This window comes from Mesoplodon densirostris, chromosome 11, assembly GCF_025265405.1.
Source record: "Mesoplodon densirostris isolate mMesDen1 chromosome 11, mMesDen1 primary haplotype, whole genome shotgun sequence".
In the NCBI taxonomy this organism is placed as follows: Eukaryota; Metazoa; Chordata; class Mammalia; order Artiodactyla; family Ziphiidae; genus Mesoplodon; species Mesoplodon densirostris.
In genome coordinates this window covers 70,706,304-70,716,631 of record NC_082671.1, presented here as the reverse complement: position 1 = coordinate 70,716,631, position 10,328 = coordinate 70,706,304, and the positions used below count along the sequence as shown (strand labels likewise).

At 55.2% G+C, this 10,328-nt stretch overlaps 1 protein-coding gene across 1 annotated transcript; it reads left to right on the top strand.

The window, feature by feature from the left end:
* The first annotated feature begins 6,574 nt into the window (after positions 1-6,574).
* LGALS1 (galectin 1) lies at positions 6,575-9,811 on the top strand. Its single transcript, XM_060113268.1, has 4 exons — positions 6,575-6,684; positions 7,931-8,010; positions 9,126-9,297; positions 9,612-9,811. The coding sequence occupies exons 1-4, from the start codon at positions 6,676-6,678 to the stop codon at positions 9,756-9,758; spliced, it is 408 nt and encodes a 135-aa protein (XP_059969251.1). The 5' UTR covers positions 6,575-6,675; the 3' UTR covers positions 9,759-9,811.
* The last annotated feature ends 517 nt before the right edge of the window (positions 9,812-10,328 follow it).

The following is a 10,328-nucleotide window of genomic DNA, read 5'->3' as shown; positions in this document are numbered from 1 at the left end:
ACTACTTTCTTGGTGACCAGAGGCCTTAGGGGTACTTTCTCTTGTCCCTGTCATAATTTTTTCCTCTGGGGGTGGCTCTGAAACAGTGGCCAAAGCTCAGACTCACTGAAATCTGAGCTTGGTCTAGCATCAGAGTCCCACCCAGCACTCTTTTTATTTCATCTTAGCTATTACAGATAAGCATAACCACAGGACTGTAAGTTTTACTTTTTTCGCAATTCCTTATGCATCAGTAAGCCAGCTCCCCAGGACTTGGAGCCATGTCTAAATTCCATTGGTAACGTTAACCTTTTTTAAAAAAAAAAATTAGTTAAGAAAGCACATAATCTTGGGACTTCCTTGGTGGTCCAGTGGTTAAGACTCCACACTCCCAACGGAGGGGGCATGGGTTCGATCCCTGGTTGGGGAACTAAGATCCCACATGCCACACAGCATGGCCAAAAGAAAAAAATATGTAATTTTTTTTTTTTTTTTTTTTTTTTTTGGCCATGATGCATCACTTGCGGGATCTTAGTTCCCCAACCAGGGATTGAATCCAGGCCCTCGGCAGTGAAAGCGTGGAGTCCTAACCACTGGACCACCAGGGGATTTCCCCCACGTTTACCTTTAGACAATGCAGCACAGCTGCTGCTCATACCATGGGTGACCACGTGGCCACCTAGGAATCAAAGGTTCCTCATCCGGTGCTGTTTCACACTTTTCTCTTCCCAAACCACACGTTTCCATGAGCCAGGGCCTTTGTAGCAAATCCCACTTCTCTGACACCAACTGAAAGGGAAAAAACTGTTTCCTCTGCCCACAGAATACAGTACTTCTGACACCAAATGTGTGGGTTTTCTACATCAAGCAACTCACCAGTTTTCTGCAGACACCAACTGGGTATCCTACAATCTATCAATAATTCAGTTCCGACACTACCCGGAGTTAGTGCAGACCCCACAGGTTAAGTGCTCAGTCCCCCAAGACTTTCCCCCACTTCAATGCCAGTCACAAGTGTCAGGTCATCACCTGGCACTCTGACCAACTGGCTATAAATCAGAGGCTCCCACAACTCCCTTCTCGGGTCCGATCATTTGTTACAACAGCTCACAAAACTCGGGAAACACTACGAATACGGTTTTATTATATAATAAAGGATATGATAAAGCTTACGGATGAACAGCTAGATGAAGACATATACATAGCGTGAGGTCCTGGAGGGTACAAAGTGAGGGGCTTCTGTTCCCGTGGGGTTAGGGTGTGCCACCCTCCCAGCATGTGGATGTGTTCACCAAACCAGAAGCTCTCCAAACTGTGTGGTTTGGGGATGCTCATGGAGGGGATTCATCACATAGGCATGATTGATCGTTAGTCTCTAGTCCCTCACCCCTCCCTGGAGGATGGGGGGCGGCGGGGCTGAAAGTTACAAGCTTCTTCTGATCACTGCTTGGTCTTTCTGGTGACCAGCCCCCCTCCTGAAGCCATCCAGGTACCCACCAAGAGTCACCTCATTAGAACAAAAGAAGACCCTATCACCCAGGAAATGCCAAGGGATTTAGGAACTCTGTTTCAGGAACTGGGGTCAGAGACCAAAATGTTAGAACAAAAGATGCTCTTTCAGGCACCCATATCACTTAGGAAATTCCAAAGGATTTAGGAACTCTGTGTCAGGAACTAGGGTCATGGACCAAATATACATTTCTTATGTCACACTCCCCAAATTTTAATTTAGAAACGTTTCAAACCAACAGAAAAGAACAGCACAATGAACACTCATGTGCCCTTCACCTAGATTCCCAGTTGTTCATATTTGTCCGATTTGCTTAATTGCTCTGTATATATTGGGTTGGCCAAAAAGATCGTTCATTTTTTGGCCGATCCAATATCTCTTTTTTATTTTATTTTATTTATTTATTTATTTATTTATTTATTTTGCGGTACACGGGCCTCTCACTGTTGTGGAGCACAGGCTCCGGACGCGCAGGCCCAGCGGCCATGGCTCACAGGCCCATCCGCTCCGCGGCATGTGGGATCTTCCCTGACCGGGGCACGTACCCGAGTCCCCTGCATTGGCAGGCAGATTCTTAACCACTGCGCCACCAGGGAAGCCCCCTTCACATTTTTTAACTGACTCATTCAAGTGTCTGTTGCAGATGTGAAGTCAGTTCATCCCAAATCCTTTAGCTTGTCTGTCCTAAGAGCAAGGATGAATTGTGGATTGTGGTTGTGCAGAAGAGCAAGGACTGTCTACACGGCCACAATCCGTGATCATGCAGGAGCCCAGATCTTTGATTTCACTGAGCCACTGAATTAACCTACCACGGAAACCTCCTAGCTCCAGACTGCTTGGTATGTGAATTTTCCTTAATTTTCAAGCAGTCTTCGTTGAGATTTCTGTTATTTGCAGCCCCAAACTCTCCTGATACACAGGTCCCAAGCACGTTATAGAAAACATTAAAATGTACCTACAGCCCCCATTAAATATATTTATGGGAAGTTTTTGCTATACATTTTCCCAAATATTTTTATGCTTTTGTTTTAGACATTATTTGGCTATGGGGATCTAATTTAGGAGTGACCGACCTCTAGAGAGAACTGGGCACACTTACGAAGAAAATTCAACCCACAAAATTGTTTTCAAGGTAATACAATTTTTATGACTACCAAGTGTTAGGTTTGAGCACAGTAAACATTCATTAATTTCAGCTCTTCAGTCTTAGAATTTTGGGGCCAACACATTTTTTTCCTCAAGTCTCAAATATTTTCTAAGCTTTTAAAAAAGTCTTAGCTTCCTCTGAGTCTATAATTGTCACACATCCCCCAAAACGTTTTAAAAAATTAAAAAGACTCATGCCTGAGCCCTGGAGAGCTAATGACAGGGTCTGGACCCCACCCAGCCCTCATATGAGAGGAGTGGTTCCCCAAAGGCGAGCTGGGGCCTGTGTTCAGAGGGGGACAAACACCAGGTGGGAAGGCAAAAGTGACCGAGTGTACTGTGTTTGGGGAGGTGGCTGTCTGGGGCAGGTGGAACAGCATAAGCAAAGGCAAGGAGGTGGCACTGGATGAGCGGGTAAGTGGGGAGGCGGGCTCCAGCACAAACTGCTTGGAAAAGTATCTGAAGTTGGGCGCATCCCCCAACTAGTCCTTCCTTCATGGAGCAGGAGGAAAAGATCATTTTGAGGTCCAGGTATCCCCGGACCACAGTGTTCTTTCCTTGGCTCGGCAGATGAAAGGGCTGCAGCGTTAGCGCCGTGTGTGACCCTGGTCACGTGGCCACGCTCTCTGGGTGGTCTCTGCATCATTAAATGAAGGAGCTCTGGAGGCTCTGACCACCCACATTTTCCCCAGCTGGGCCAGCCAGGTTGCCTGGGGGTGTGGATGGTGTCTCAGTGGGCCTGGCAGCCCTCTCCACCACGGCCAGCTGGAGGAGGCGCGGCCTTCACGGCGGCAGGGCAGGAGTCGGCAGGCTGGGAAGGGCCATGCTGGCCTGGATCCCCTGTCTGGACAAGCTCAGCTCATTTCTCATGGCAGCAGCCAAGGTCCAGCCCATAGCACCAGCCTGTAGGGTGCAGGAATTCCAGAGAGCTCGCAGCCTCTGCGGCAGGCCAGTGAGGAGGAGGAGAGTCCCTGGGGTGGGTGCCCTTGGCCTTGGGGGGTGCAGCAGACAGAGCTGACGTGCAGCCCCTCTCACATCACTCCTGTAATCCTCCAAGCAGCCAGAGGATTACACTCCTGCTACCCTCCAAGATGGGTAACATTCCCACCTTCCAGGCCTGGATACAGGTTCAGGGAGGACAAGGACCAAGGCTACAGTCACAGCCAGGTAGCCCCCAAATCAGGACTTGTCCCTCTTCTCTGATTCTAACGTCGGCTTCATTTCAGGGCCCCAGAGCAGCCTCCCTGTGCAGAAGTTTCACCCTGGTGGCCCACTTCAGGAGGGAGGTGAAGACGAAATGAGATAATGTATGAAAGTGAGGCGCCGGGCACAGGGCCTGACAGATAAGTAGGCGCCACCAATAGGAGGCCTCAAGATGGGGGCAGGGGCACACAATGCACCTTGTCCCTGGTCCCTGCCTCAGGAAAACTGCGGCCCCTGTTATAGGGGACACTGGACTCTGGAGAGACTCCCCACCGCAGCCTAGGCAGGAGGAGACTGCCGAGGGATGGGGGGTGGTGAGAGGGAGGCCTCCCACAAGTGCTGACCCAGGAAGGTGAACTCAGCCTGGGAGAAGAGACAAGAGGAAGGCTAAAACCTTCTAAGACTCTATGAAAAAAATAATCATCTATTAAGTACAACAGACCTGAACTCCACCTTGTACTAACCTTATGCAGGAGAGCAGGGTTGCACACCCCCAATTCACAGATGGGAAGACTGAGGCAAGCAGGGAGAAGCAGCTTGCCAGGATGCCCTGGGGAGAGCGTGGCAGGGCTAGAACCAGAACCCAAGTCTCCAGACTCCCGAAGGGGCCTTTCCGGGAGCCTATACACCCTGTCACCCTGCCATTCCATCTCTCTACCAGCCCTCGACAGGCCAGATGCCAGAGAGGAGTAAAGCAGCCCCTCATCCAACAGCAAACACTTCCTGGTGCTGGATCCGTCTTCCAGGTTGGGGGAAGAATGGAGGAGCAGCTCCTGGGGCCCTGAGAGCCCAACTACTGGGTTGGAACAGCCAGCCAGGCCCACCTGATGGCAGTCACAGCAACAACTGCGTCTGAAGCACCTCTGGCCTTGGTCCTGGACTCTTCCTGAAATGCTCCCATTCCTTGACCAGGCAGAGAGAGTGTCTGTGGGCCTCAGAGGGGAAGCACAGAGGAAAGGCAGTGGAGCTAGGCCCCAGCCACCCCTCCCTAATGCTGAGGTTTGGGGGAGGCCCTGGAGGAAAAAGTGAAGCTCTGTGGTTGGCTTCCGTGGCAGCTGGCTTGGTCTAGGAGGAGGGATGAGGGGCTCACAAGGGGTGCGACCCAACCTCTCTGGGCCTGCCTCTCAGCCCCCGGCAGCCCCTCTCCTCCTGTGCCAGCGTGGGTTTCAGTCATCTGGAGGAAGGTGGGGTCTGGGGAGGCAGTGCCGGGCAGGGCGGGTTTGCTCCAGATGTGAGTCACCCCCGGTCCACATCTTCCCTCTTCAGTGCTGGTGATTTCAGAAGGGGGACAGTGATGTGAAGGCGGTCCTGTTGATAACTCTCTTAGCAAGCCCCCCACCTCACCCAGTGTTCCCCACGCTCCTCCTTCTACCTGGTTTCTGAGTGTGAGGTGAGCACCCCTCCAACCCACCTTCAACTCTGTTGCTGCAGTGATTTTCCCTGCAGCCTAAATCTGGCCTCAATACTCAGTCTTCCTATAACCTTTGGTAGCTCCCCAGCACCCTCAGATAAAACAATGCCCAAACCCCTCAGTGAGGCCCTTCATGATCCAGGTACTGCTGGCTTCCCACCCTCATGCCCCATCTTTCCCCAGCACACCCTAAACTCCAGCCATGCCCAGATGCTCACTGTTCCCCAGACTTGTGCCTTCTCATTTCTGAGCCTTTGCCCACGCTGGAATGCCAGTCCCTGCTTCTTCACCCATCCTTCAAGACCCACCTTCTTCCCATTCTGGACCATCCCACCAAGATGCTCGCTCATGACTTCCCTCAGAGCCTGCATCATGCTACTTCTTAATTAGGTTCATGGCCAGATTCTGCCCCAACAGTGGGCTACTTGAGAACAGGGACTGAGGGCTTCATCTTTGAATCCTCTGAGGCTAGCTCAGGGCCAGGCACATAGTAGGTACTCAGTAAAATATCTGCTAAACAGATGGGGAAAGGGAAAGCTGTGCCAGGTGTCAGAGGGAGAAATGTGAGGAGAGTGGATGGGGGTGCACAGACCGGGGACCCCATCCCCTCATGGCCTGGCTCACCCTGGGCCCCCTCCCAGGCCTGACCCTCTCGGACAGGCCAGAGGCTGTCAGGCAGGGGCTTTTGGAGGATCCCCGGCAGACCCCTCGGAGGGCAGAACGAAGCCTGAGGCCTGAGCCCTGAGCCTGGGCGGCAGCCTCAAGCCTGGCACCGGCCCAGCCTTTCTTTAGCGCTAGTGAGGAGCACGAGCAGCAGCCGCAATCTCTGCTTCCGGGGGAGGCCCGGGGGAGGCCCAGGCGGGGCCAGGGCTTTGTGGTTAATGGGTCCTGGGTCCTCTGCAGAGGGGCCCAGAGCGGGCCACGCCCTGGCCCCTGCCAGGGAGCAGCCTCACGAACCCCAGATCTAATTCTTGAAGGACACTGCACCTCCTCAGCCGCCTTCTATGGGGGACCCCCTGAGCTCAGATAGCTGGCCCTGGCCCTCTTCCAGCCAACTCTTGGGCCTAGCTCATCCTCAAACTATTTTCCACTGGCTTCCGCCATTCTTTGCCACAGCATAATTTTGGGAAGGGGTAAGAGAATGGGAGGTGGAGCCTGGACCTTGGGGGAGTGGCTAAGAAGGAGTGTGGGGGGGTCTCCACTCTGATTGGTCATCTCTGCTCCAGAACTGGCTTCAAAATTCCATTGACTCCGCCTCCCGTGGCCCCCATCTCCCTTCTGAGTTACAATTGGCTCAGCGTCCAGGGGGCGGGACTCACCCGGGTCTGGTCCAGTTAAAAGGGTGGGAGCGGGCTGTGGCCCATCTCTCGGGTAGTCTTCAGACAGCTGGTCTCCAAGTCCCAGGAACATCCTCCTCTCCTCAATCATGGCTTGTGTGAGTATGGGGACCCCACCCCAAGGCCCACAGATGGCGTGGGGGCAGACAGCCAGGCAGAGTGAGGGCAGATCACGATCTGGGTTCTAGTTCTTGTGGCGTGGCCTTGAACAAGTGTCTTTTCTGGGCCTCAGTGGCCGTGTCTGTAAAATGGGGGTGGGCTCCATGCTTCCCCAAGGCCTTCTCTGGCTTAAGAATTTTCTGGATTCCTCCAGGGTCTGACAGCCAAGGGCTGACATTCTGCAGCTCTCTGAGAAGTGGGAGTGGGAAGGGTGTGGCCGACTGGAGGTGGAGTGGGGCATTTTGAGGGCGCCCAGGCCCCTATCCCTTCCCCCTTCCCCCCAAAGAGCCTCCTGTCCCCTCCCCCCTGCAGCTGTCCCTGTCACTGGGCCAGGGCAGAGTCACCCTCTGCTCCAGAGCTGTAAAAGTCGCCAGGATCTGAGACAGGCTGTCGGGAGGGAGCCTGCCTGGGTTAGCCGAGGGCGGGTGATTCTGTCCAGGCTGGTCAGGTGGGGGCTGGGGGAATTCCCGCTCAACCATTCCTCCAAGCTGGGGGGTGGGGGCTGTGATAAAGGAGCAAGAAGGCAGCAAGAATCTTCTGCAGGCCCCTAGGGAAAGGATTCAAGTTTCTGGCAGGAGGAACCACTCACACCAGTGAAGCTTTGCGCTGGCTCTTGTTAACCCCGAGCCAGCCAGGTTGCAGGCTCCCGCCCTGGGCTGCTCTCCCTTCTTAGAGGGGTCTAGCTGTGCTCCTTAGGGGTCTCCTCTCCAGCCCCTGGCCCTCTCTGCACAGAGGAGCTTGAAGGGGATGGTGGGGGATGGCCCAGCCCCAGGCCTCTTCCTCTCCAGCAGAGGGGCAGACGCCTCACTCACCTTCCTTTGCCCCCAACTCGCAGTGTGACGCGTTTGGAGCCTGGTTCTCTCCATCTATTCAATGAGGCGATGGAGCACAGCACTCCACCTCCCAGGCTACTCTGCATCTAAAATCCCCGGGCTAAACCGCAGAAACTTTTAGATCCTGTCTTCTAGAACCTCAGTCATGTTACAGACAAGAAACTGACCCAGTTGGGAGTAGGGACTTGCCCAGCAGCACACAAAGAAGGAGAGTCTAGAACTTGCAGCCGGGTTCCTGAGCCTTCGGGTCGGCCAGGTCAGCGCAGGCCTGGTCTTCCCGGCGAGGGGCACGACCTCTCACCCTCCCACCCTGCGTCCTCTAACCCGGTTGGGCGGGGTCTTGTCTGCGCAGGGTCTGGTCGCCAGCAACCTGAATCTCAAAGCTGGGGAGTGCCTCAGAGTGCGGGGCGAGGTGCCCCCGGACGCCAAGAGGTGAGGGGACGACGGCGGGGGCGGCGGGCGGCAGGGGCGGGGGCTGGAGCTCGAGGGTCCCGCCCCGCGTCTGGCAGGGGCGTGGCTGGCCGGGCCCGGCTCCTCCCTCCGGCGGGGCGGGGTTAATGTCGGCGGCTGCTGAGGCTACGTCTTCTGGGTGAGTCACTTCCTCCGCGGAGTCTGGACGCCCCCACCGTTGTCGCCCCCTTAAACTAAACCAGCTGCGGCCTCGTCATCTGCCTCGGCTGGCCTTCCCTCCCCACTGCTGTGGGCGGGACCAGAGGCTGAGGGGGGCGGGGAGAGGGAATGAAAGGGTGTCACCCTCGCTGCCCGCCCTCTGAGGTCTGTGTATCCTGCGCTCTTCACTCTCGACTTTTCACTCCTTCGGTCCTTCCTTAACTCATCATTCGGCCAGCTGGCCTAGTTTCTCCGCAGCCTTGTGAGCTTGGGCCAGTCAACCAACCGCCTTGAGCCTCGTTTGTTAATCGGTTAATGGAGGGGGGAGGTTGTGTGGAGGTGAAATGCTGGGTCATCTCACACGTTGATGACCAGCTGACAGTATAAAGAGCCGCACGCTTCATATGCACTGCTCATGTCATTCTTTCTAAATCCTCAGAGGGAGGCCTTGCTGTTACCTCGACTCAGCAAATGTATTATTGTTATTCGTTCATTCGCCCCACGGTTACAGAGCACCTACTGTGTGTCACGCATCATGCTGCGCACCAGAGATACAGAGATGGACAAGACAGACAGGACCCTTGCCCTCCCAGAGGTCACCATCTGGAGGGAGTCTCTGACCTTGACCAAACGGGCAGGGACACAAATTCATGTCTACAAGAGTCCTGGCTGTCAGCATAGCAAGGCCCTTAAGAGATACTTCCTGAGGAGCCCCCACTGTGCAGATATGGAAAGTGAGAACCAGATGGAGCAGGGACTTGCTCAAGGTCACACAGCAAGGAGGTGGCAGGGCATAGCTAGAATCCAGGTTTCCTTCCTCTTGGCTCCATGCGTTCCCCCGGTGAGGTCCATTCATGTGCACTGAGCGGCACAGACTGGTCGGTCTGAGGGGGCTGCAGCGGGCGGGGGCAGCCTCAAGCCCACCCGCTATCCCCTAGCTTCGTGCTGAACCTGGGCAAAGATGGCAACAACCTGTGCCTGCACTTCAACCCCCGCTTCAACGCGCACGGGGACACCAACACCATCGTGTGTAACAGCAAGGATGGCGGGGCCTGGGGGGCTGAGCAGCGGGAGTCCGTCTTCCCCTTCCAGCCTGGAAGTGTTGTGGAGGTGGGCTGGGGCCTGGGGTGGGGTCAGGGCCCTGGCTGGGCTGGGGCAGAGCTGGGTTGAGTGGCTAGAGACCTGGGTCCCACCCTGCCCCCCTCCCCTCCCTCTCCATCTCCCCTCCCTCCCGTCACCTGCTGTGTGATCCTCGGTGAGCATCATCCCCTCTCCCAACCTCAGGGCCTCACCATGAAGCGGGGCTGTTGTTAGGGCTACGTGAGGAAAGGGCTCTGGGGGGGCCTAGGACCTGCAGGCCGTGGCTGCAGGGCTGAGGCTCCCGCTATGGGGTCCACATGCTCACTACCCCTCTCCACCCCCAGGTGTGCGTCTCCTTCGATCAGGCAGACCTAACCATCCAGCTGCCTGGTGGATACGACTTCAAGTTCCCCAACCGCCTCAACCTGGAGGCCATCAACTACCTGGCAGCTGATGGCGACTTCAAGATCAAGTGCGTGGCCTTTGAGTGAAGCCAGCCGGCCCATGGCCCCCAATAAAGGCAGCTGCCTCTGCTCCCCCTGAACCAGCCTCCTGTGTGTGTGGGTGTGGAAGAGGAGGGTTCCGCCGACTTCCCCAGTCTCTGCCCCTCTTCACTTCCATTCGCTGCCTCAGTGCATGCATACCTTTTTTTTTTGGCTGCACCGTGCGGCTTGTGGGATCTTAGTTCCCTGACCAGGGATCGAACCCGGGGCGCCAAATCCTAACCACTGGACTGGCAGGGAATTCCCTTGATGCATACCTCTTAAGTGCTAGTGACATCTTGTTCCCCTGGGTCCCCTGGGCTGAACAGAGAGCTCAATACACAGCAAGGGGCTCAGTGCTAAATAAGACCCAGTCGCTGCCCTCAAACAGCTCCCAACTCACTGGGCCCCAGCACACAGTAGATGCACAAAAGATGTTGAAATAAACGAAAACGGGAAGAGAGGCAAGGACAGACTGATTCATGCCATGGTATCTGGGGAGGTGGAAGGAATACCTGGGGCCCCTCTCATTTGTTTTCATGAACTAGAAAGAGATCTGGTTCAGACAGTGCAGGGACA

Bases quoted from the DNA above. Each gene is read 5' to 3' on its own strand.
- LGALS1 (XM_060113268.1), top strand. The intron at 8,011-9,125 runs GTGAGGGGACGA...GCTATCCCCTAG, and splicing joins GTGCCCCCGGACGCCAAGAG to CTTCGTGCTGAACCTGGGCA. The intron at 9,298-9,611 runs GTGGGCTGGGGC...CTCCACCCCCAG, and splicing joins AGCCTGGAAGTGTTGTGGAG to GTGTGCGTCTCCTTCGATCA.